Here is a 27154-nt window from a genome sequence, read left to right on the forward strand (position 1 = left end):
TTTGATAGGCCCTCAATATACCTTGAGTCGTACCCAGCCAGCTTATTTACTCTGTCTCCCCCCAGTTACCTCCATACTATGGCCCCCATCCCACATGGCTTTTAACATGCTGGGCTCATGATTTTCAGTGAGCCCCGTGGTCCAGAGTGGTGAGTTGCAGTACTGCAGTCAAAGCTCTGCTCACGAGGTGAGTTCAATCTCAAAGGAAGTCGGTTTCAGGTAGCTGGTTCAAGGTTGACTCAGCCTTCCATCCTTCCATGGTCATTAAAATGAGTACCCAGCTTGCTGCAGTTAAAGTGTAGACGACTGGGGAAGGCAATGTCAAACCAACCTGTAAACATAGTCTGCCTTGTAAAGTTTGTGATGTGACGTCACCCCATGGGTCAGTAATGACCCAGTGCTTTCTCGGGACTACCTTTACCTCATTATTTTCAGTGTGGGGTTGCTTTTTGGGCAGTCAAAGAGGTTGCCTCCTTCTTTTTCCACTAGCAGAAAAGCTGTTTGGATCCAACCCTCTGTTCTTATTAACATTATTGTGTATAATATAATTTTTCTAGCTTAGCTGATTCCTGTTCAGTTAGTAAATAAATTTGTTTGCCTTGGCCATAATAAAGCAGCATTGTTCGGCTATATTATTCTGCCAAAACCATTTCACACAATATTCTTTGTGCAATGCGCACATCCATACATCACACACCCAATGGGACCATTGACTATGTAGGCTTAATTCCAATATGAGCACTCACCCATGGTTTTACCATTGTAGATGTGTAATAGGCTTCTTCACCTTTTGTATACTGATGTCTTCTTCCTTTGCTTCTTGCATCATAGTTTGCCATAATGCTTGAAATGGGTGTTATGTGTAACTTGCTTCCAAATCTAAACTCTACTTCTAGCCATGGTTTCTAGTTAGAGGTAAGTTATGGTTAGAAGTAACGATAATTTCCCAAATCCTAACATTAGAGCAATGGTTAGTGCACTTCAGGAAGTGAAGGAGTAGGCATGTACATGGAAAGCCCACTGGTAATGTCTGGTGTTCAAACTGTGGCTTGGTCTGAACTGAATTGTTCTGACAAATGAGCCCACACAGAATTTGTAATCAGGATGTGAAAGAATTATTTAGATAAAGAATTATATATCAAAATCTATGACCTGGATAGCTCAGGGTAGCCCAATCTCGTCAGATCTCGGAAGCTAGCAGAGTCATCCATGGTCAGTATTTGGATGGGAGACCCACCAAGGAATGTTAGGGGCGCTTTGCAAAGGAAGGCTGGCAGTGGCAAACTACTTCTGAATGTATTTTATCTTGAAAACTCTCTGGAGTTGCCTTAAGTTGGCTGTGACTTAACAGCAAAACAAAAATAGAAATAGAAATTTGTTCTGATGGTCTTAAAAAGGATGCCACAGGTTTTAATTGTTCTCAGTATATCTTGATAAAGTGGAGCATCTGCTTTTCAAGCAAGAACCATCTCCTCAAAGTTGCGAGTAAACATTGATAAAGTGTGTTCGGAAGATAAAGTAATTGCCCAAAATAATATTTGCTGAAACTACTAAGTATTATTGTTCCTGTTTTCTGTAAACTTTCTTTCAGTGCTAACATGTATTTATTAGATCACTTAAGCATAGCTTCTGTTCTAGCAGCTTTATAGGTCACTACTACTGGTTTTACTACTTAATTACAGTCTTAGCAGAAATACAAAGGCTAGTGGTTTTCTCCAAGCACAGTCAAGATTAGTTCTAGATGGTTTGCTGTGCATGGCTTTTTGCTTGTGCCGGAATGTGTGTTATTTCCAGTTGCCTCCATATTATCTGTAAGCCTTGTTTCATGTAACCTTCTATTCTTAACTCTCTAAGATCTTAATCTGTTTTGCTCTTCTAACTTTTTAGATCCGACATGGTGCAGGTATTGGATTGAGAGAGGTACTTAAAGCTCATGGGAAAAGTGGGGGCAAAATAGGAGACAGCACTGTAGAAGAGGTAAGCAAAAGAGAAGGTTAATATGCAAAACCTAGACAAAAGATGCTTCATTTGTATGTTCCATTATAATGCGGCTTCTGTACTGCTCTAGCTTCCTTGTTCGCTTCGGCCATTTTATTAAACATGGGGCAAATAACCGTTAGTAACACAATACCCAGTCACTTGAACAGTAGAAATATTATTTCTCTTTTGGATGAGACAGAGCAGTTTATCATTCTAGAATACAGTAGATTTAAATAAAAAGACCTAATGTGGCACTGTGTTCCTGGAGAAGTCCATTGTCTGTGGGAGGAATTGTATTGGTGGTGCTTCTCCTTCCTTTGTGTTATAAGCACACTTGCTTGGCTTTTTTAATTTCTATGTAGGCACTTCAGTAAAATGGCATAACTATTCTTCATAGATCTTGCAGAGTATTTTAATATTTAATATACCAGTGCAGAAATGTCATTTTCATCTTCAGTCTTCCAGTGCAGTCCCACCTACGGGGGGCTGCGTCCGAGCAGGCCATCCTTCGGTAGACTTTTTTTCTACCCTCATAGCAACAGCAGGGGTGCCCACCCTTCCAATCCTGTTGGATGAAATTCCCACCCAAATCATCCTATGATCCGGGGGGTGGGATCTCTTCTCAGGTCCTTTCTGCCACCTTAGCGTGTAGACGTCTTTTAACAGCCACTGTGTATTGACTCTTCTAGCATTTTCTGAGAGATCGTGATGGAATAACTCTTCTTTGTAGATCTTGCAGAGGATTTTAATATTTAGTATACCAGTGCAAAAATGTCATTTTTCTGCCGAAATCCTTGCAGTTGGGCTGTAGTGCACGTTGTTCAGTGTGTTAAGCATTGTTGCTAGTAACACAAAATGTATAACATGATTTACCTTACCCGAACAATTCTGCATTAAATTCTGTCATGTTCAGTTGAGTGTACTTTTTTGTGAGAGCCTATAAAAGGGAAGAAGGTTGAGAATATTTCAACACTTCAACTGTTTTTAAATAGATGACTCAACAGCACCAGGATTGGCTGGAGGACTTGGCCATCAGGCTTCTTTGTGTGTTTGCGTTAGATAGATTTGGCGACTTTGTTTCAGACGAAGTAAGTACCAATTTTGGAAAAAGTACGCACTTTGCACAATAGTTTTAATTTTTTGAAATGGCTTTCTGCTGCTCCGTTGGGTGATTCCTCTCTTTTTAAATCTTAGGTTGTGGCGCCGGTTCGGGAGACTTGTGCTCAGACTCTGGGAGTGGTGCTGAAATATATGAATGAGGCCGGTGTTCATAAAACTGTGGCTATCCTGCTAAAGTTACTTGCGCAGGAACAGTGGGAAGTACGGCATGGTGGCTTGTTGGGGATAAAATATGCTCTGGCAGTTCGTCAGGTAAATGGCTTTAATATTCTTTTTTTAAAAAAATTAAAAGGAAAAGGGCACAATGGCGGGGAAAGGGGGGAGATTGAAATATCAGCAGTGCGATTAAGAAGCATACAAAAACAAATCAAACAGATTACATTGCCATGCTATTAAACACAGTTGTGCAATCAAAATAGTTACCATAATTGTAGAAAATTATTCTAACATTTCTAGCCATATAACCAAAAAATAATCACCTTATCAGGCAAATCAAGCATACTTAGTTCTTCTATAATCAAAATAGTTATCCAAGTATAAAATTAAGTTGGGTTTCACTATGGTTAATTAGCACCACTTTCTTATTTTATTTTAGTTAAGATTAAATCTCAACATATTGATAAAATGGTTTCCATTTTTCGTGAAACTGCTCATAATTTGTATTGCTATTTACCATAGTAGTCATTTTAGCTGTAGTGGCATATTCCATTAATTTTTCTTTCCCTTCTTCTATGTCCAGAAAAAGTGCTTGTTTCCATTTCCTCGCTAAAACTATTCTGGCTGCTGTTGTAGTGTATTTAAATAGGTCTGTGAATTTTGGTTTTAATACTCTTCAAGTGGATATTGCTTGTTTTTCGATTTCTTGGAGCAGTGAGAAGTGCTTCCATGTGGTGCTATCCTACCTGGCTGTGCTGGATTTTGGGTTGCTGGTTAACCACATATGTTGGTTAATAACATACTTTTACCCAGCCTGCAGCCAAATGACTTGGCTCAGCAGGCCAGTTAGCAGAGTTGTCTGATTAACCGGGTACCGGTTAACAAAGCCTTTAGTGTATAATTGTTCCAACTAGGCCTGCTTGCTTGGGAAGGGGCTGTGGCTCAGTGGCAGAGCATCTGCTTGGCATGCAGAAGGTTCCAGGTTCAATCCCTAGCATCTCCAGTTAAAGGGACCAGGCAAGTAGGTGATGTGAAGGACCTCTGCCTGAGACCCTGGAGACCCACTGCCGGTCAGAGTAGACAATACTGACTTTGATGGACCAAGGGTCTGATTCAGTAGAAGGCAGCTCCATGTGTCTTTCCCAGATTGGGAGGGTTTGTTCTAGTTTGGCTTGAGTTTATAAAAAAAAAACCCAGCAGCAGATGGGATATGGAAATCTGCTTTAAAACAGTCACACTGGGTAACATTTCACGTTTTAATAAAGTCTATTGGTTTTGTACACTTTACAAGAGATGGTAGTCCTGCTTTCAGGTTTTCCATCTGCATAATACTTTGATCTTTATCTCAACCGTCTTTGCAGGACTTAATTGATACGTTGCTGCCTAAAGTCTTACCTGCAATAACTGAGGGTCTACAGGACCTGGACGATGATGTCAGAGCTGTCGCCGCTTCATCTTTAGTGCCAGTGGTGGAAAGTCTTGTCTACCTTCAGCCACAGAAAGTAAGTAGAGCACAGATGCATTTTAAATGTTCATTCTTCTGTTGTTCTGAAGAAAATCAGAATTCGTGTTTTGTGAAAGTAACTTTTCCTCGTGCGACTTTTTTCCATTATATATTTTTAGGTACCCTTTATTCTCAACATATTATGGGATGCTCTTCTAGAATTGGATGACCTGACAGCTTCTACAAACAGCATCATGACCCTTCTTTCATCCCTTCTGACTTATTCTCAGGTCGAAAAATGCAGGTAATTGTGATCTGCTTCCTCACTGATGGAAATCTCCTATAAAGACCTTAGTAGGAAGTTAAAAACCTAGTTTTCGTGTGACTGCATTCTTGAGTCCAAACTCCAATAGCGATTTTTTTCTTCTGGAATATCTTTACTCTTCTGTTACTCACCATGTTAATTAGCCCTGTTGTTTATACAGAGAGAGTGATAGGTTTGTTCAATCTTGGAAAGTTTAACTTTAAAAAAATAAACTTATAGATCTGTATTGTTTAAGGTACCTGGATAGAGAAGTAAAACTTCCAGAAATTGTGGAGCCACAGAAAAGCAACATTCTTCCCCCTTCCAGAAAAAAAAAAAACGAATTGTCCACAAAGCAAAACCTGTAGTCCTAGTTTACCAAGAGGTGACTATTTGAGTTGGTGTACACATTACAAGCAACTCTTCCCTTTTAAATCCTGCTTTGAAATCTGGAAAAACAAATGTTGGCCTCTAGCTTTATAGGTCACTGTGTCAAAGGTTACTAATCTGCCCATTTAATTAGACTTTAGAATAATGTCTGTTTTATCTGTATACTATTGTATCCTGTCCTTCCTCAATGCAGTGCATGGTTCTCCTTTCCCCATGTTTTCTGTACAACAATCCTTTGAGTAGCAAGATTTGATCTACCATCCTAAGCAGAGTTGCCCCCTTCTAAGTCCATTGAAGTCAGTGGCACTGTGAGTGGTTAGTCCAAGGTCACCAAGTGAGCTTTATGGGAGAGTGGGTGTTTGAAATCAGGCTTCCCTAGTCCAACTCTGTTCATTAACCTATTCAGTAGTGTATCACCAGCGTACACAGTAAATGTCCTGATAACTGGATTTTACCTATGAAATCCCATGTCATGTAATTTAAACTCTAAATAATATATCCTGTAAAATACTGGTGTAAAAACTCAGGAAGAGCAATAGCTTCTGATTCTGAGATACCACTCTTACCTCTGTGGATTTCAGGGAGTTTGCACGGGATTGGAACCTGCTTCTTGACATTTTAACAAGTCAGCTTGTTCCTTGATTTGATACGTGTGTTTCCAAACACAGGCCAGTTTCCAGGCAGTATTTTAAAAGCATTTCAAAATGAAAAAGCGTTGTTGGAGTTTTCCCGAAATCTTTAGTTTTTCCATTGAAAAAGTAAAAAAAACACCTGGCTGGGAAGTAGAGGTAGACAATTGGTTTCGTCCCAATTTTTCAATCTAATCTCTCTGAGCCTTCACATCCCTGTTCCTGGAATTTAAGGGGAGAGGGGCTAAGGGGTAGGGTTGCTTCAAAGGGACACAAATTGGTATAAGTAATTTTTTTAAAGTGAGGGGTTTCATTCCTGCACATATGGTATACGTTCCCTAGGTACCTAATGATGGAAACAATAATTTTAGATGACTAATTTTAAGTGTGCGTGAGTGATTTTAATGAATTGATTTCTTGAATTCCAAAAGGCAAAGCGGGCCTCTGGTGAAGTGGTTGACATGCTTTACATGTATAATGTCTCAAGTTCAGTCACTGCCATTTCCTTTTGACTCTTCTACATATTAGTGAGCCCCATGGCCCAGAGTGGTAAGCTGCAGTACTGCAGTCCAAGCTCTACTCACGACCTGAGTTCGATCCCAATGGAAGTTGGTTTCAGGTAGCCGGCTCAAGGTTGACTCAGCCTTCCATCCTTCCGAGGTCTGTCAAATGAGTACCCAGCTTGCTGGGGGTAAAGGGAAGATGACTGGGGAAGCCAATGGCAGACCACCCCGTAAACATAGTCTGCCTAGTAAACATCGGGATGTGACATCACCCCATGGGTCAGGAATGACCTGGTGCTTGCACAGGGGACCTTTACCTTTTTTTTTTTTAACATATTTGGGAATATAATTATAAGCTTATAGTAGTACAAAAACAGTTAAACTTTCCTCATATCCAGTATCACTGTATATGTTTTCCTACAGAAAATATTTAGAAACATAGGTATTGAAAATTGTTTTTCTATGCAATGTTGGATTTTTCCTATTTGACACCAGTGCTATATTAGTCTTTTTGCAAGTGTAGGAATACTTTGAAAGATCTGTGGTTGTGGTGGGATGGAAAGCTTGGAGAGCTGCTCTCGGTTGGTATGGGAATAGATGAATCAGTGGTCTTCGTTAATATAAGTTTCCTACAGTGTTTTACTCTTGATTATTCCAGGTCATTGAAATGAATGGGCTTAGAGTTGAGGAACTCTGCGTAGGATTGCATTGTAAATACTTTAGTTTTATGATGTATAACATGTACTTTGCTTGTATTTAAAAATGTAGCATTAGGATTTAATTTTTTAAAAAGCATATATCTTAATTACCAATAAGAATTTGACTTCTTTTCTTACTGTTCATTTTTATTCTGAACCACCTCAGTATTCAGCAGTCACTCACAGTTCTGGTACCACGTGTGTGGCCATTCCTACATCATACAATATCATCTGTTCGAAAAGCTGCACTGGAAACTCTGTTTACCTTACTGTCGACACAAGATCAGGTGACTGGCTATTGTATGGCTAACTTTAGGAGAATGAAAGGAAATGTTTATGTATATATCTTCTAATTTATGCATAAGTACTATACTGATTTAATTTCTGTATCGCTTTCTTTTAAATTGAAGCAGTTTACATAATACTAAAATTAACAAAATGCAAAAACCATTGAAAACACAATTTAACAGCAAATAGCAAAAGTGGTGTGTGAAAAATGAACGTTTCTTAATTCCATGCTGTAGTTTTATATGTTGCCTTTCTCAGCATCTCTTGATGTTTGGAATTTTCCTCACTTTTCGTTTCTAGGGTTCTGCAGCCTGGCTTATTCCCATTTTGCAAGACATGTTAAGACACATCTTTCAGTTCTGTATTTTAGAAAGTAATCAAGAAATTCTGGAGCTCATTCATAAGGTAGGCCTCCTGTTGTAATTTAAATTTTCATTGCCCCATAGTTCTGATTCCTTGCTTTTGTTTATGACCCATATTTTGCATTTGGGAATAGCTAATCTTAATTGTTTGATACTGTACAGATGCAGTTTGTATTTTGTGTGCTCAAAAGTAATGGACTGTTATCATAAAGACCACATATCTTTTAATTTGCTATAAATGTGTTCCCTATTCAGGTGTGGCTAGAATTGTTAAGCAAGGCATCTCTACAATACGTTGTAGCAGCTGCATGTCCGTGGATGGGAGCTTGGCTCTGTTTAATGATGCAGCCTTCTCACTTGCCTATTGATTTAAATATGTTACTGGAAGTGAAAGCCAGATCAAAGGTGAGGAAAAAACCCCAAACTATAGGGTTGGAGAACAAAATGTTGCTTTGACCATATGTCACAAGTATTCAACTCTAACAAGCTAGACATGAACAGTCTCTTTTCCATTTTAAAAGATTCAGTGTATTTTGCTTATCTGCACTTCTGTGTGATAAGGAACTAATGCTTGAAAACCTGGTATTGGTCTGTTTTTGAAAATAGCTTCTGTTTTGTTTCTTTTTTGCATGTAGCTTTTAAAGATGTTTTCAAAATAATTAAGTAGGAAGGCCAATTAAGTAGGAAGGCCAATTTCGCATCTCCCAAGCTTAACCCTTCAATGGCTGTTGAGGCTTCTGCGGTCTGACCTGTATGTTGATGACATACAGCCCCCTGCTTGAGGGCTGATTCTCACACTGCAAAATCCTCACGGCCACCATGAAGAATTTCAGTCGTATTTCCACCTAGACTTCCATGTTCAGAACTTGATTTCCCTATTTGCATGGTCCTGATTCAGACTGTGACCATGGCACGTGGGACTTGAGCCTATCTGCCACTTAAAACAGCCTCAGGGAATGTTTGCATGTACTGATGGGTGTGTGTAGGTTTCCTCAGTGTGGAAAATATTGACTTCCTGGGGCCACTTCAAGTTGGGAAAACAGTGTGCAGAGGAAGGCCTAAGTCCGCCCCCCCTCCCTGTGACCCTAAGCCACATTGGGCCCACTGTTGTGTGAGACGTTCTGTGTACACAACTTCTAGCATACATCTGATCATAACACGTCTGGTGACCCTGAGAACTCTGTGATATATGAATCAGCTCTTAGACTTGACATTCTGCTGTTCCTTCCAGTTGCACTGGTTGAGATGAGCAGCCTCTAAGAAATAATAAGTTCTGTTCACTTGAAGTGATTTCGTGATGCTGCTGTCAATCTGTCCGCTCCTACTGCAGATGCCCTATCATCGTGTTATGATTGGGCAGATTGTGTTATTTGAGGAGACCATTGGATGGCTTGAATAGCTTTGAATAGACTGGCTATTTTTTGGTAATATTTCACGAGAATGACTTTGCCAAGTCTAATATGGCTTGCATTTTTTTAAAAAAATGTACCTGCTGTTGTCTTTTATTCTGGAATTGAAGCAGGTAATGCATAGTATTTAAAATAGTTAAGTGGATCAGAGGCCTCAAACTTCATTGTAGAGCACCTTCCTGAGTCAAACAACCATTATGAAGGCTCAGGTTTGTGGCTAAAATGAAGATGAGTTCCCATCTTCAGCATAGAGCTGAAAGATGAGTGGAAAAATGTGTGGAGTATTGCTTTAGGATACTCAAGGGAAGGAAGTCCAGGACATCAAAAGTAATTTAAAGAGGAAGGAGTTGTTCTTTCGGCAGTGGAAATGTGCCATGTAGTGCAAGTCATTGCCTGAAGCAAGGTGTTCCCACAAACTTTTGGGAGAAGAGCAAGTGCATGTGCCTACTAATACTTGCGTGATACAGCAGCAGCTGCCTCACAGATTTCAAACAAAGCCACTTGATACCATTGAAGACCTAAATCAGGAGTTGGAGTAGAAAAGCCACTGAAATAACTGACTGAGAACTAAGCAAGACGCCCTTTAAAAGTTTTCCAGCTCCTCCCAGTGTTACAGTTACTATATAAAATCAAACCTTCTTCTTAACGTGCTGGTTAGAAAACACTGTATTTGAAAGAGCCACATCCCCAGACATCATCTCATGTCTTTGTTTGCAGGAAAAAATTGGTGGCAAGGTGCGACAAGGTCAAACGCAGACTAAGGAGGTGGTTCAAGAGTACATTGCTGGAGCGGAAAGTGTTGCCGAAGATCCAGCAACCAGGGATTATGTTGTTATGAGAGCCCGAATGATGGCAGCAAAGTCAGTTTGTTATTCAAAATCTTAAATCTGTTGTTAAAAGCAGTCGGAGTTTATAGATGAGACCAGTATTTTTATAACCTAGTTCAAGTTTGATTGTACAGAACACAATGCTGCTCTAAATGTAAACGGTTATGAAATCCATTTTATGTTCCAGATTGCTTGGAGCCATTTGTTGCTGTATTTGTGAACAGAGTGTGAATGCCGTCACTCAAGAAATAAAGCCAGCTGAATCACTAGGCCAGCTACTTCTTTTCCATTTGAATTCCAAGTCTGCTTTGCAGAGGCTTAGCGTTGCATTAGTTATCTGCGAGTGGGCTGCTTTGCAGAAGGTACGACACTATGGTAGTTAAAATTCATGTTATTCAAAGTTAAATTTATGATTTATGGGGGGGAGGGGGATTGGTTGGTGTTTACGATATTGTAATTCGTACTGCTATTATGATAAGTTTTGTTGGTAATGTAGTGCCACACTGTGTTGTGGTTAGCCTGTTTGTATTAGAATGATACAAACAGGCTAACCTGCCAGGCGAGGCAGCGGGTGCCGTATCTGTCCCATACCGATCTGGCCACTGTGATCCATGCAGTGGTGTACCTCCGGGCTAGACTTCTGTAACTTCCCTTGAGACTGCTCCAGCTGGTTCAGAACGTGGCAGCAAGGGTCCTCAAAAGGACCCCATTTAGAGCACATATTCAACCAGTGCTTCGCCAGCTGCCCTGGCTCCAGGTGGAGCACCAGATGAGGTTCAAGGTGCTGGTATTAATCTTTAAAGTCCTAAACAGTCTGGGGCCAACATGGCTGTGGGACCGCCTCTACCATTACACCCCCCAGAGAGCGTTACATTCAGCAAACAACAACTTGCTGGTAATCCCCTGGCCCCAGCCTGGTGGAACTCTCTGTCTGTTGAGACCAGGGACCTGCAGAATCTGACGTAATTCTGCAAGGCCTGTAAGACTGAGGTGTTCCATCAGGCCTACGGTTCAGGGCAGCAGCAGCTTCCATCGTGGCTGGGCCTCCCTTTCCCCTTACCTATCTTAATCCAACCAATACTTTGCCTTTCTAAAGGATCCCCGACTGCTTTTCCTTTAGGCTGGCTGCTACTGGTGTGTAACTGGAACGGTGCTGTCGGGTTTTAATATGGATTGGTATCAGAAGTTTTTAAGTCTAAGTTTATTAATATTTATTTTAACGAGATGTTGTTTTGTGATGATGTAACCTGCTCTGAGCCCTGCTTCAGCCGGGGTAAAGCAGGATATAAATAGTTTCTCCCTCTGTTTGATACAGTATGATAATTGAAAGGTAGCACATAAGGAAAACATTAATGCTGTCAACCATCTGATGACACAAGACTCCAGTCTATTTTAGAATTTTAAATAAATGACAGGAGTGTGATTCAGTCTCCTTGATGTGTGCAGATGGGGATTCTGAGAGCTGCTGTATTCATGGTTCTAGTGAGATGGACTTTTGGCTGGAGCCGTTGATCCCAATGCCATTATCAAAATTGGCTTTCAGAATTCCCTTGAAATTCAGAAGTGGGTTAGAGCAGATGATAGGTGGGTGGTGGTTTAAAAGACATAAGCCACCAGTTCTGTTGGGCATCCTATTTACTAGATACATTGGCCTTTTGGATCCTAGGTGCATTGGATTTCTGTGATCTTCATTAGTACAGTAAATGTTTGAACCACAATGTCGATCTATTTTATCCATTGCAAATTCGTCCGTATTTCTGTTTCATTGGCCCTGAACCCAAAAGATTATACTTCTAATACCTTACAGTAGTTTTCACATTTGTTTTCAGGAAAATAAAGCTGTGACTCTTGCCGTCCAGTCACGCTTACTTGAAGTCCTTTCAGAGCATCTTTATTATGATGAAATAGCTGTTCCTTTCACACGGATGCAGAATGAATGCAAACAACTCATCTCCTCATTTGCTGACGCAAACGTTGACATTGGCAGTCGAGTAAACTGTAGTGTGTTTACAATAGATCAAGCTAACGAATTGGTGAGTGAATTGAAAGAGCCCAGCCACAATGTTTTGGCGAACGGTGTGAAAAGCACCTGAACAGCAGTTCTGGCCTATTCAGTTGTCACTGAAAGTTGTTATTTGAAGTAACCCTGCGCATCTACATAAATGGGCATATTAAAATCAGACTACTGTGGAAAGCAGTAACAGCTGTTAGGAAGACATTGCCTTCCATGTGGGGGTGGACCTATAAAAAGAGAGGGGGGGAGCTTTCCTTTGTCAGTTGATCTCCTTCGTTTCAGAGAAGAAGCTGTGCTGATTCTTTTCATAGCATCACGACTGCTTTAGGATTAACTATTAGGCCTTGAGAATGTGGTTTGAGCCGATTTTCGATTGATGAGGCTTTGAATTTGGGTATGCTATATTGGGTGTTTTGTCTTTAAAGAGCACACTAGATTTTGTTGTTGTTTTGTAGCATGTCGCTCTAGTCCAGTGACTCTTCACCTTTAATCCGCTACCACCAATCAACTGTGCAACATTATCAGTGCCCCCTTGCCACCACACACAAAGAAGCAGGCTGGGGTGAGGGAATGGGTTTCTTTTCCAGGTTTTCAGTCTCTCCCCACAACCCTCTCTGTTCCTAGAGTTTAGGAGAGGAGGGAGAAGGGAAAGATTGCTACAAAAGACAAATGTACCTTCAGTGAGATCCTTGTGCCTGATGATCATCAGCAAACTCATTGAAGTTGGGGTTGATTCCTGTTTGGGTGCCATTTTTAAGGGCCTGTGGGAGGAATCTGGGATTTTAGTCTAAAAGAAGGATAAGCCGTATAAAACAGACACCTTAAGAATCACTTCTCTAACCAATATCTCATGTGTTTGTTTGAGAGAATAAAATGTAAGTGTATTTGACACAAAGAAGGGGAGGGGAAAAAGACAATGAAGAGAAGCTTACATGAGCAGGCTATTGCTGCCAAACATGAAAATAGGCAGTATGAAACAGCTCAGCGCTCTCTCCCTTGTCTTGGGTAAACTGGCCTACAGGATTAAGAACATAAGAAAAGCCACGCTGGATCAGGCCAAGGCCCATCAAGTCCAACAGTCTGTTCACACAGTGGCCAACCAGGTCTCTCTAGGAAGCCTACAAACAGGACAACTGCAGCAGCATCCTGCTTGTATTCCACAGCACCTAATGTAATGGGCATGCTCCTCTGATACTGTAGAGAATAGGAATTCATCATGACTAATATTCATTTTGACTAGTAGCCATGGATAGCCCTGTCCTCCATGAACATGTCCAATCCCCTCTTAAAGCCTTCCAAGTTGGCAGCCGTCACCACATCCTGGGGCAGGGAGTTCCACAATTTAACTATGTGTTCTCCATCCCCACTCTGGCTACTGGTAGAAGTGTTCTGTTCTTTTTTTTATTTTGAGATTCCAAAACAGGAAGAAGTAGAAACCAACAAATATGTAAGAAAGCTATATGCAGATTAGTCAGTTGTTGAGGTGTTGCTTCAGTCATTAGAAAGTAAAACTAAGGGACACTTGCAGGTTGTAACCTATAGCTTTTCTGGCTCAGAGTGAGAGTCGCCACCAATCATATATGCTTGGGGGCGAACCGCATATGCAGAAGTCGTGTTCTTGAATATCTCTGTCACATCTCCCACTTCTAAAGACAGCAACAACTGTATAATAGCCTCGGGAAGAGTGGCTTTTCACTCAGTAATGTGTTAATGCCAGTATGAGAATCACTGATAAAACTGCTCTCGAGTCTTTTGTGAAGGTGGCAGAGGAAGAGGTCCATTATAACCCTATCTTTGTGTCTCCGTATCCATTTGTTGATAAAATTCTGGTTGGCTGCTGCCAATAATTTGCCTGGAGTTCAAGTTCTTACTTAGTAAAGTTACTGACCACAGGGCCGTTGTGAAGGACTGCAGATCATAACCTCTAATAATTACTCTTTTAAGGTGTCGGGTACGCTGTCCTGAAACCAGTGGTCACAACTAAAGTACTGGATGAACAATAATGGGAAGAAATTTCTGTAGAGTCACAAGGGCCAACTATAACAGCATTGTAATGTTGGCATTTTTTCATTCCTGCTGATGACACTTAACATTTATGTGTTTGTGTCTAATACTTGATAGGTGTTTAAGGAAATCTTGACAGGGTATTATGCACTATCCTCACCACTGCTTTCCACTTCTAATTTCTGGCAATTTGTTTTAGAGTATCATGAACACTGGGATTATGTACAGAGTCTTTTTCTTGCTCTTTATATTTCACAAATGCAGCCTTTCATTTTGAATTTGGATATAGTGTATACAACTCTTCTGGGTACTAACTTGTAGGACCTTGTGTGTTTAAACAATTGCTTTAGTATCCTCGCGTGGTAGTTTGTACAATTTTGCTTTTGGTAGAAGCATACTTTATAGTCCGAATTTTCTTTACCCCAGGTCACTACCATCTTCAGTGAAGTTACATCCTCTTTTACTTTAAGTCCTGAAGTTTTGCAGCAGTTGGAAGGCAAGAGACAGCAAGTCCAAATGACCGTCACGGAAACAAACCAGGAATGGCAAACGTTGCAGCTGAGAGTGCATACCTTCGTCGCTTGTGCCATCGTGAACCTGGAGCAACTTCCAGAGAAATTGAACCCGGTGATAAAACCTCTGATGGAGGCTGTAAAAAAAGAGGAGAACACGCTAGTACAAAATCATGCTGCTTTGTGCATTGCTAAGCTACTTCAGCAGTGCACAGCAAGGTCTCCATGTCCAAATTCAAAGATTATTAAAAATCTTTGCAACTCGCTCTGCGTGGACCCCCAGCTCACCCCCTTAGCGACATGTCCTGCACAACCCCAGAGCTCCCATGAAAACTCAAAAGGTATGTCGGCCAGTTGTCAATCTTCAGGGTAGCGGAGACATCAAACTTTTGGCTCCTGTACAGCGTTAGGAGTTGAGGGCAGGGGCCGGGGCCGTACTGAGTCAGGCTACTTCCAATATAATTCAGGGGAAGCCTCTACAAAGGAGCTCATCTACAAACACTCTTGGAATTTGTTATTCTCCTTTCCTTTCAAGCTCCCGTGACCCACAGGTCTTGAGCAGTTAATGGGGAGGTTTTTTTTTCTGTTTCTAAGGAAAATATGGTGGAGAGATACTTGGCCACTGTCAGTGTTTTACTTGGATCTCTATCCACCAGCATAAAAGGGACTATTTTATCACCTGTTACGGTGGCAGGTAGTTTCGTTAAAATAGGAGTGATCCATTGGTCACGTTGGAGTTTAAAATAGGGGCACTCCAACATCATATGAGAGAGTGTATCGATTTTTTTCATATTACATGAGCAGTCTTTCTGTGTAGGGCAAATTGCCATATCTTCCATTTAGCACTGATGAAGGCGTGGCGTTCAGACGAGCCAGCATAAAGGCTCTTCGGAAACCCGGACTGTTAGATTGCTGAAATATGGTGGAGTTCGCAGAGGAGGAAGGATACCTAAGAACTGAATAGAGCATACTCTTCGAGCACGCATTGTAGAGCTGGAATAATCCAATTTTTTTGTGTAGCTCTTAACATTTAATGTAGATGGAATTTGTTATTCAATGTTGGGAAGGAAAGCTGTTTCAACAAGCTGTGAAGTTAGGATGCAGAGACTCTCAAAATGCCAAAGAGCACATCCCTGGAGATTACCAAGCGTCAGTTCTGAGAATGAGAGGTCATTACTGAAACTCCTGAAATGCATGGTTTAAATCTGCCGGTTGCCGTTGACCACGCACCGGTTGTGCTTCAGCACACAATTACGCTTTCATTTCAAAAGAAGCATTTTAAACAAATAGCAAGTGTGTTGTTATCAGATAGCCATGGGATCCAATTACCATGATGAGGTCAGTCACTCCTCACCATAAGGAAGTGGATAGTCCTGAGCATCTCTTCCAGGAACAATCTTGGATGAGAGAGGAGACTTGGAAACAAGCCTTTTGTTTTTTTGGTTATACCTGCTTTGCCCTGTACCTTGCTTACGTTCCACCTTACTGTTATTTCAGATAGCTCGTTCTAGTGATGTGCTGCATCTTATTATTTTCTGTCATTTGTCTACCATATTCCAGTAGGAAATTGATATTTTCTTCTAAATAACACCCCCACAGTTCAGTAGAAAAAAAAACAGGACCAGCAGGGAAAACCAGCATTCTCTGTTGGCGTAACTTCTATGTAGTTTGTAAGACTGTTTTAATTATCTTGTTTGTTATAGGATCCAATTCAGAAAGAGGTGGAATGCATCATACAGTCACCAAGCACAGGGGTATAATCACGCTATACAGGCATCAAAAAGCAGCATTTGCCATCACAAGTAGACGAGGTCCTACACCAAAGGCCACGAAGGCTCAAATTGGAGATCTGCCCACGAGTAGCAGTGGAAACATGATCACAGAGCTTGATGAAGTGAGTACAAACGTTAAATTTTCTCTTCCCCGCCCAAATGCATCACAAAGCATTCCATTATAAATGCACATGACCTATGGTTTTGGTTAGAAAAACCAAATGCTAGTTTTAAAAAGCATTATATTGTGTTACCGTTTCAGCGGGGACAAAAGATACTTTGCACAGGGAAGCATAAGTTTCTCTATGTGTGTTGAAACAAATGCAGATTATGTATTTTTTTCTATCCAAAAACCCCTTCTCCTTTGAAAATGAAAATAAAATCTGCCCCTTTGGCTGACCCCACTTTCTCCCAGTGAGTTATTTCAGCATCTCCTATTGAAGGAAAAATGTAACCATGGTACACTTTTGTGCTGCTTCTTCCTACCTGAGAGATCAGTGTAAGAAGATTCATAGGTGATTCGTGGGTGATGGTGCTGACTTGGAGACTGTATTTGGTTTCTTTAAGTCACGAGGACCGGTTCACACAGGCCTTTACATAATCTGAGCATTCAGAGCTAGATGTGTGAATTGGATTTACTTTTGAAAAGCATTGCATTCTGTGGTGATGGCAAGTAAGAACTGTTCTGCCTTAGTATTAATTTACCTGTGTGCGTCATCTGTGGTGAGCTTACATATATGAAGTATCTTTTTAGAGAGCCAGCGTGGTGTAGTGGTTAAGAGCTGTGGACTCTAATCTGGTGAACCGGGTTGGTTTCCCCACTCTTCCGCGTGAAGCCAGCTGGGTGACCTTAGGCTAGTTACACTCTCTCAGCCCCACCTACCTCACAGGTTGTCTGTTGTGGGGAGGGGAAGGGAAGGTGATTGTAAGCCAGTTTGATTCTTCCTTAAGTGGTAGAGAAAATTGGCATATAAAAACCAACTTCTTCCTCTTCCTCCTCCTGCTTTCTCCCTGGAAAAAAATCTCCCAAGTGGCTATTATTATTATTATTATTATTATTATTATTATTATTATTATTATTATTATTATTATTATTATTCACTTCTAGCCTGCCCTCAATTTCTGGACAAGCCAGGCTCAGGGTGGGTAACAACAGATAAAAACAATAACAATAAGATCATAATATAAAATAACTTAAAATTATTTAAACCATAACAATATAAATTAATACTAATATATCAGATGGCGCATTAAAATCATATTTGCCGCTGAGAGAGTCGGCAGAGCAGTCAGCTCCCCACAATTAATCAGTAAAATAAAGATGGAGGGAGAGGGTAGGGAGGCCAGCACAGGTTACAACCCGAGGCCATCCTCAGTTGTTGTCCTGATGGAATAGCTCCTCCTTGCAGGCTCTGCAGAACTTCTTAAGGTCCCGCAGGGCCCAGAAGTTACTATAGAGGGAGTTCCACCAGGCCGGGGCCAAGGCCAAAAAGGCCTGGCCCTTGTTGAGGACAGCAGCACACTCCTTGGGCTGGGGACCACAAGCAAGTTGGTGTTTGTCGAGCACAGTGCTCTCTGGGAGGGGCATACCGGGAGAGGCAGCCCCGAAGATACAAAGGTCCCAGACTGTGTAAGGCTTTAAAGGTCAAAACCAGCACCTTGAACCTGATCCAGTATCCCAGCTGGAGCCAGTGCAGTTGACTTTCCATCCAGGCAACCACTATTATCAGATGAGTGGCTACCATGTATGGCTCACAGTCTAGTTATGATTCTGTAAAGAAAATACTGAAGTGCGTTGTAAAATTTCTTCTGACTACTGAAGCTGCTGGCTAATCGTTTTTCAATTAGTGTTTTTGAGTAACTTTGCTTTTTTAATTGTAGATATCTTACCAGTCTTCTGTGGGTTAAGCTAAAGGATATTGCTCTCTGCTACAGGCTTCATAGGAAAGCCCTATCCATTTTGGGGAGACTGTATACTTAGAAATGTACCATGTTTTTCTTGGCTAACTTCCTAACTCTTTTACGGACTCTCCTCTTCAATTCTAGGCCCAGAAACCCTACATTGTACAGAGGAGAGGAGCAGAATTTACTTTATCCACTATTGCAAAACATTTTGGTGGTGAAATGGCCGTGGGCTTGCCCCATCTCTGGGAGGCCATGGTGGGTCCCTTAAGGAACAACATTGATATAAGCAACTTTGGTATGTGTATTTCTTAAAACGTGGGCATTCTAAAGAAATTTTTGAATTTTAAATATTCTCTGACATGGGATATTTCTTGCAACAGATCGAAAGTCGCTCTTGGAAAAGGGAGATGGCCCAGCCCAGGAACTGGTGAATTCTTTACAGGTTTTTGAAACGACGGCCGCCTCTATGGATGTTCAGCTTCATCCTTTGGTAATTAAGTTGTGACACAGTTTCTGTTAATAATAGATACATTATACTAATAGATATATCCATATATAGATGGATTGACTCTATAAAGGAAGCCATAGCCCTCCATTTGCAAGACCTGAGCAAGGCTGTTAGGACGTATTGGAGGACATTGATTCATATAGGGTTGCCATGAGTTGGAAGCTACTCAGTGGCACTTATAACACACAATATATATATATATATTTTTAATGCAATGTATCTGTGTGGATTTTCAAAGTGATTTTTGTTTTTTGTTTTCACATTCTAAAATAGAAGTGGTTAATATATTCTGCAATTCAGGCTATTGTGAAATAATCTAAGAGTGCTTATGTGTAGATTGTGTTTGTTCTTAGTCAAAATGGAGCACCTACTCGTCAATCAGTGTTCACTTTTGTTGAAAAATACTACTTTCTTTAGTTTAAAAATATCATTTTTAGTGAAATGAGAGATGCTTAATACAAACACTTGGAATATTTTTCATTGGGATGGTTTTGAACTGAACTTTTTTCCAGCAGCTTGAAAGCTTTTATTTCTAATGTGTTCTGATTTTCACTTGAATTCTGGTTGATAAAAATATACACCACATATTACTCCCTTTTCTGCTGACATATCTGGACGAGAGGCTGATGACTCAGAAGGGGGTGGAATGAGGAATTTACTATAGTAACAGTGCAGTAAAGCGCTCTCGTGCCTTGGAAGAATTATCTGATATTACATGGGTCACAATATTTTGGTGAAATAGTTTCTTGAATGATATTCGGTAAGTTGGTTGTAAATAAAACTAAAACCCTGTCTCCTTTTGCAGTTGATCCAGCACTTGCCTTATCTGTGTATGTGCCTTCAGCACCCCAACACTGCGGTGAGACACATGGCTGCTCGTTGTGTGGGTGTGACGAGCAAAATAGCTACCATAGAAACCATGCACATTTTCTTGGAAAAGGTTCTTCCTTGGCTGGGTGCCATAGATGACAGTACCAAACAAGAGGGTGCAATTGAAGCTCTTGCTTGTATCCTTTCCTAAGTGAAGGCAGGATTACTTCCACGTTGACGCCAAAGCATGCTCCAGCTGTATGTTGGAAGAGGAAGGTTTAATAAGCTCTGTGAAGCCCAGGGATAAACAAAACAGGAATGGTTTTTAAGAGCATGGAAACTTGACCAAGTTGGTTGTGAATATGTAGTATAATTGTATTGAAGCAGGGGGGGGTTGCTTTCTGATAGGCGTGGTGTAGAGTGATTCCATTCTTGGTAACACAAAGAACATTTTGTAATGGCAAGACATGTTCCACTTCAGTATCCCCATCTTGCTTATCATTCTGGGTTGACATATGCCCTGTACTGTGGTAGAAGAAGAGTTGGTTTTTATATGCCGACTTTCTCTACCACTTAAGGGAGACTCAAACCAGCTTACAATCACCTTCCCTTCCCCTCCACACAACAGACACCCTGTGAGGTAAGTGGGGTTGAGAGAGTTCTGAGAGAACTGTGACTAACCCAAGGTCACCCAGCTGGCTTCATGTGTAGGAGTGGGGAAACAAATCCAGTTCACCAGATTAGTCTCCATCGCTCATGTGGAGGGGTGGGGAATCAAACCCGGCTCTCTAGATCAGACTCCACCGCTCCAACCACCGCTCTTTAACCACTACACCATGCTGCATAAAGAAGTGTTTTGGAAGCAGTAACTACAGCCCAGTAACTTTTCCTAGTGATTACAGATTTTTCCCTACCTCGAAGAGTGTGTTAAACAGTGCATTCTCTGACTTCCATTAGGAGGTGCTTTAAGCTGTCTGGTATAAAGCTTATCTGGCTTCACTTGTTAGGAAGAGGATGTACACCTGCCTAGCCTTACTGTGATGATGGTGTTAATTTTTGCCGGAGCTGGTTTAATCTGATCGTGCTTTTTTTTATAGCCAGTGTTAGTTTATTTGCCTAAAATTGTGCTGTGCTGGGGTCCACTTTTTAAAATTCTCCAACCTTGGGTAGCAGCCTGGGGACTCAAACGTCCTGGTTGTCAAGGGGATGACCCTTTGGACAGCCACAAACTGAGTACAGTGTAAAATTTGCTGCTTGTTATATATGTGATAAATGGCAGCAAGAAGCCATTTTATGAGGAAGCGCTCAAAGAAAACATGGCCTGTATTTTGCTATTCATCATAAAGCGTTGTGCCCAATTTTTTCTCCCTCTCCCATAATACTAGAACTCGGGGCCATCTGCTGAAGCTGGAGGGTGAGAGATTCAAAACCGATAAAAGGAAGTATTTTTTCACACAACGCATAGTTAACTTGTGGAACTCCCTGCCCTAGGATGTGGTGATGGTTGCCAACTTTAAAGGTTTTAAGAGGAGAGTGGACACATTCATGGAGGAAAGGGGTATTCATGGCTACTAGTTAAAATAGATACTGGTCATGATGCATACCTTTTCTCTCCAGGATCAGAGGAACATGCCTATTATCTTGGGTGCTGTGGAACACAGGCAGGATGGTGCTGCTGCAGTCATCTTGTTTGGGGGCTTCCTAGAGGCACCTGGTTGGCCACTGTGTGAACAGACTGCTGGACTTGATGGGCCTTGGTCTGATCCAGCAGGGCTTTTTTAATGTTCTTAACTAAAGACACTTCTGTTGGGGGGTGGGGGTTAGGTTAAAAAAAGTACGCTGTTGTAATTCAGGTAATGCCAGTCTTTATGTTTGTTCTAGATGAGTCACTATGAATGAATGTTGGTTGGTTCTGCAAAGTAAACATGAAGGTTACTGTTGACTAATAATCATGTCCAAATCTTGAACAGCAATGTTTAACTTCTATATTGCTAGACTCGTAAGGGTCAGCATTGAGTTGCATAGCGTTTGCAAGGGTCTGGCCTGTAACGTTTGTGCTGTCGCTCCTTTCTGACTCTACTTCTTCCCTCATGCTCGGCACTCCCAGCTTGTGGGAACCAGTATGGAATGTATAGAAATTCCAGATTAAAGAAGAATATTGGATGGGAACCATAGGGGAAGATGACACTTGGAATTCTTTGGGTCCTAACTGGGGAAGAGAGATGGAGGAAGCGGCACAGTGACAGCTTGTGTTGCTCAGGTTGGCCGAAGCAGTTTCAGGAAGAATACCTGGTGCTTGTTAAGGGCTTCAGGAGCAAGGTGGAAGAAGACTCTAATCTGGAGAACCAGGTTCAATTCCCTCACTCCTCCACATGAAGCCTGCCGGGTGACCTTTGGCCGGTCACAGTTCTCTCCGAACTCTCTCAGCCCCACGTAGAGGCAGGCAACCGCCAACCACCTCCGAACGTCTCTTGCCTTGAAAACCCTACGGGGTTGCCGTGAGTCAGCTGTGCCTTGATGGCGCACACAGACAGGTAGTAGGTCCAGGGTCACCATTTAACCTTTGTAGCTGTATGGGTGTTTGAACCCTGGTCTCTGTAGCCCAAGCCACACTGTAACTGTTGCGGTAGGCTGAGATTGAGCCAAGGAGTCAGTCCAGCGAACCAAAGGTAAGCCTTACTGAGCTCCTGCAGGCATCTTTTCTTTGGCAATTGAGAAGCAAAAAGCAAGGTGTTTTTTTTTTTTTTTTTTTTTTTTTGCCTTGCTACCAAGATGAAGTTTGGAGTTGCTTTAAAATAGTCTGTTTTTCTGTTAAGACTAAAGTGGTACAACATGTTCTAATCTGTTAAAATGCCACCTTGGGGCCATTCAGCACATTTTCTTGTCGTTTAATAGAGCCCAAGCTGGATAGTTCTGGGTCTGCTCTGAAGTTGTAAGAGGAAGGCTGTCTCAACAATGAAAGGGGGAAAAATGTGGGAAAGTGTTAAAGTTGCTGTAATTCCTCTGTGTCACGATTCTCCAATATTGTCTTTATATATTCCACATAAAGATCCATGTCCAGAAAGCTTTCAGTTTTGAGACCCTCTGGGGTTGAGATGCTGGTAAAATAAAACTTGGTACAAAACAAAAATGAGCCAGGGTAGAACTGGGTTCAGAACTGGTAATGGGGACGTTCCTTAATTACTAATCCAGCTGTAATGGAGCAACTAGACGTCGGAATTATTCCCTATATAGTTCTCCTCGTGGTCCCCGTTCTGGGCAGAATGAGCGACCAGACCGACAGCGTCCGTTTCATGGCCACTCAGTGCTTCGCGACGCTAATTAGATTGATGCCTCTTGAGGTAAGTCAGAGATTTCAGTACTGCCTGCAAGTGCGTATGCCGTTTCTCTAGCTCCGGAGTTCTCAGACCGTAGGGACCTTGCTTGCTAAGCCTCTCTCCAGGTGAGCTGGAAGTGAAGTAATAGCTGGTGTGGAGGGAGTTGCCTTTAGAAGCATGAACATGGGAGGTCATGGCACCCTGCTGGCAAATTTGGTGGAAACTGTCAGATTTTTTTTCCAGACTTTGAAGAGCTGGTACCACTGGATCAAGTTCATCAGTTTTGTTGAATGAATTTCAACTAAAAAGTTTTAATTTGATTTTGAATAGATGTGCAATTAATTGTAACTATTTTGAAATTTTATCGTTATTATCTTCTTTAGTGAGTCATGCAAACCCCTATTTTGCATAATGCTTTTTATAGGATAGGGTAGGGGGCGCTGGGGTTGAGTTTGTGGAACCAAGGGGGTGGTGGCCCAAAAAGTTTGGGAACCACTGATCTGTAGTGCCTGCCCCCCCATACCTGGACAGAGCATCTGTGCAGTGCTGAGCTCTTTGTCAGTGTGAATTGAATTGGACCCAGGGTGGGTGGGAATGCTCTTATTAGATTTATGTCCTTTTGTTGGTATTCTTGAGGAGCTTGGTTCATTTCTCAAACAGCTGCCCAGTGTTGGGTTGGGAGGTGGCTCCAGAAAATTCTGAACTCTGGCCCCCTGCAGTAATTTCAATTCCGAACTCTGGCTCTCTGCAGTAACTTCAATTTAAGGTTTTCCACAAATCCCTACTGCAAATGTTAGCACTGCAGATGCTGTTCCAACTGGAGTCACTAGAGGGTGTGCTAGTTTTAAAGAAGAACGGGACCAAACTGTGCCAGATTTGTATCTTGTGTGAGTCACACTGCTATTTGTGTATTGTCCTCACGTATACATAGTGATACCCATCAGACTGCAATTTTTTTCTTTGGACGCTTAACTACCCTTAATTTTTACAGTGCCCTTCATCAGTACTTTCAAGCAAGAGTTTTAAATGTACAGAACCCTTAGTGGCAACTTTACATGTTTACAATATAATGCCTGCAATGAGACAGTTCTGGGTTTTTAAGGGGAGGAGGTTTGTCCCCCGAAAGGCTACAGGAAAGTTCTTGCCCCAAAGTCAGATTCCTCTGGCATCCAGCGTTTTCACAGTTGAGTATAAGAAGGTTAAAAAAAAAAAGTAGTATTTGGTGAAAGGTAATGGATATCACAGGGAAGAATGTAAAGTTAGATGATAGCATCAGTATCATGTAATGCATTAAATTTTCACTGTAAAGTCTATAAACAAGGTGCTTCATTAATAAATGAAGCATGTCAATGATTAATGAGAAACTATATCTGAGCCCTTCGTTGGGAAAACTGTCATCCTTTTCCTTCTTAGTAAATGTTTTAACTCAGTGGTTCCCAAAGTGGGCAGTACCACCCCCTGGGGGCAGTGGAATTACCTGGGGGGGCACTAAGAGGCAAGGGGGCAGCAGGGGGCGCTAGAGGTGGGCCCCTTCAACTGTGCTGCTGGACGGGGTAGGGGGCTCTGGGGTTGAGTTTGTAGAATCAAGGGGGCGGTGGCCCGAAAAGTTTGGAAACCACTGGTTTAACTAAACACGGGTAGGTATTTTACAACTTGTTTTGATGTGATCATAAAGAACACCAGCCTCTCCCCCGCCCCCCAGGATTCACAAGAATAGACTGCTGCAATTTATTATTCTTGTAAGCGGCCCTTGGTGCAGAACGCAAGCAGTCTGCATTTTTTGTCGGACGTAAGATCTGGTCTTGCAGAAACTGTACTAGCCTCCAAGCATAATTTTACATTTGGATAATGATCTAGGAAAGCCTAAACAGCCTAGTGACTCTCTACAAGTCTGGTAAGAAATGCCCTCCCCCAAAAAACTAAGGTTCCTTTTCCCTGAAGATTTGCCCAGGGGCAAAGGTAAATTTTTGGCCGTGTCTCTGCAGCTTTTTTGTAGGATACGACATCTCCTTTAACGATTGTCTGTATTGTATTTCCTGGTGTATTTTTTCTTTCTTTTTTGTTTTTCTTTTTTTTAAAAAAAAAGAAAGTAGCAGCCAGGAAACAAAACTTGGGTTTGGAAAGAAATTAACTTTAAGAAATGTATTGCGGTGTATCAACAGCAAGGAGTAGTTTTTGATAGAACCCATTTAACTTCTAGCACTCATTCTTGCACCAAGATACTTTTTTCGGAATAGTGAAAAGGTTTAGAGTATTGTGACTAATGTATGCATTTAGAGACAAGTGTAAGATTTTTCTTATATTTTTAAAGTTGACTTTTACCAACTCGTGCTATCAAATCTCTATGATACTTGAACTGACTTTTTACCTTTTGAATTTTAAATGCATTCTTTCATACCCCCATCCATTCTTGTTTCTAACAGCATTCTGGGTTCCCAGTAAGTGCTCAGAAGACAGTTTTTATTAAGTCTGAAACGATCCCCAAATTAGATAATCGTGACATTAACACTGAAAGATTACAAAACTGCTCATGAATAGCAAGCACAGAAATACCAGTAAATGAGCACGGCAGAGGAGATAAATTTGTCATTGAAGTTTCCTCCCATGTTCGGAAAGGACTGTTAGTTAAAAGGAAGCAGGTTTCAAAATGATGAAGTGCCTATACAATACAAAGCAGTGTTAAGTGTTCGGTTTTACTGCAACATCATGCTGCTTAAACAATGGCCATAAGAGAATTCAGGAAACAGCCAGGCAGAGACAGCCGGTCTGCCTGGAATAATACTCCAGGGGAAAAAAATTCTTTGTTCAGTTTCTTATCTCTTTTTAGTTGCAGTATGGATGTTACCTTGACCCATCTAGTACAGGGCACCGTCTGACTGTTTTGCCCCACAAAATAGATAGATGTAAGATATACTGGCTCGTAAATGTATGATAAAAAGCATACATTTTTAAAGGGGAGACATCACAAGGTGGATCCACATAAGTCTAACTTGTCTCCTACTACTGAGCTAGGCATTCACATTGCTATAAAATCACAGGGGGACAAAAACCCATCTAATCCAGCACCTTGGCACAAGGAAACACGAGTTGTCCCAAGGACTCACCCACCACCGCAACAAGCTGTCAACCTACATAGACAAAGGGGACAGGAGCTCTACACAAAAGTAAAGCCTATGATTTGTTTATAGCTTGAAATGTCAAGTTAATATGCCTTGCTTTTCAAATGACGCATCCTACAAAAAACTGCAGAGACAAGGCCAAAATTTACCTTTGTCCCTGGTCAAATCTTCAGGGTAAAGGAACCTTAGAGTTTGGGGGGGGGGCATTTCTTACCAGATTGTAAAGAGTCTACATTTCCCATAGCACCTCCATAGCATAGAAAATATTACTCTGAAATTGAGACTGAACTTTATTGAAGTTTACAGTTCTTTTCTTACTGCTTGTCTTAGGTTGCTACTTTTTAGGTCATAGCACTAGCGTAATACTTGTTTTAATAGGGCCAGCTCAGTTATCCCAAAATAGCGAGCGCAAGCTTTCAGGTTCTCCAAGACACTTTATTGGTCTTGATGTACAGTACCAAAAAAAGGAGGGGGAGAAGATGTATCAGGACACGTTGGCAGAGGCCATAAGTATGCACTTTGCCTCTTTCTTAAAATGGAGACCCGGAGGTGTTGCTGACATGACAATGCGTTGCTGGGTACAAGTCAGATTTCAGGATATCCAGAGGCTTCTGAGGAGACCCAGAAATGGAGCCGTTGCCCTTTTAAAATAACAAAACATAGCCGTTCAACAGGATCTGTGCACACACACAAAATCTCTTTATCTATTTGAAATACACAGCTCCCTGTAAACCTGAGACCAGCAGAAAAATATGGTAGTAGCTTGTGATCTTAATTGTGATCTTACTTTTAAAATACTTCAATTCTTCAATATTTTAAATCAATTCAATAAAAAAAGCCGTGTTGTATATAAGATGTTTCTTATACACTTTCACTTTAAAGAACTGTGTTTAACCAGTGTTGAAACTCTTAGGTTAATTTGTTAGTTTTGTTACAGATTAGTTGATTAATAAATGTCCAAAGGTTTTATTAGTGTTTATTAGAGATGATTAGATTTTGAAGCCAAGAAGTTAATTGGGAAAGTAAGGGAATAAATTTAATGAGCCTGATTGATTAGTGCCACAATAAGGGAAAGGAAAGCTAT

General features: G+C 41.2%; 1 protein-coding gene across 1 annotated transcript in view; it reads left to right on the forward strand.

Moving 5' to 3' along the window:
- BTAF1 (B-TFIID TATA-box binding protein associated factor 1) overlaps window positions 1–27154 on the forward strand; it is a 62754-nt gene that overhangs the window by 16258 nt on the left and 19342 nt on the right. Inside the window, exons 9-25 of the mRNA XM_056849835.1 lie at window positions 1888–1977; window positions 2973–3068; window positions 3175–3351; window positions 4617–4757; window positions 4879–5003; window positions 7390–7510; window positions 7812–7916; window positions 8129–8278; window positions 10000–10142; window positions 10297–10471; window positions 11939–12142; window positions 14554–14980; window positions 16343–16533; window positions 18458–18611; window positions 18697–18806; window positions 19630–19831; window positions 22827–22975. Of these exons, the coding sequence (XP_056705813.1) occupies window positions 1888–1977; window positions 2973–3068; window positions 3175–3351; window positions 4617–4757; window positions 4879–5003; window positions 7390–7510; window positions 7812–7916; window positions 8129–8278; window positions 10000–10142; window positions 10297–10471; window positions 11939–12142; window positions 14554–14980; window positions 16343–16533; window positions 18458–18611; window positions 18697–18806; window positions 19630–19831; window positions 22827–22975 (2760 nt within the window). The remainder of the gene's footprint in view (window positions 1–1887; window positions 1978–2972; window positions 3069–3174; window positions 3352–4616; window positions 4758–4878; window positions 5004–7389; window positions 7511–7811; window positions 7917–8128; window positions 8279–9999; window positions 10143–10296; window positions 10472–11938; window positions 12143–14553; window positions 14981–16342; window positions 16534–18457; window positions 18612–18696; window positions 18807–19629; window positions 19832–22826; window positions 22976–27154) is intronic.

Source organism: Euleptes europaea, chromosome 5, assembly GCF_029931775.1.
Source record: "Euleptes europaea isolate rEulEur1 chromosome 5, rEulEur1.hap1, whole genome shotgun sequence".
Taxonomy (NCBI): domain Eukaryota; kingdom Metazoa; phylum Chordata; class Lepidosauria; order Squamata; family Sphaerodactylidae; genus Euleptes; species Euleptes europaea.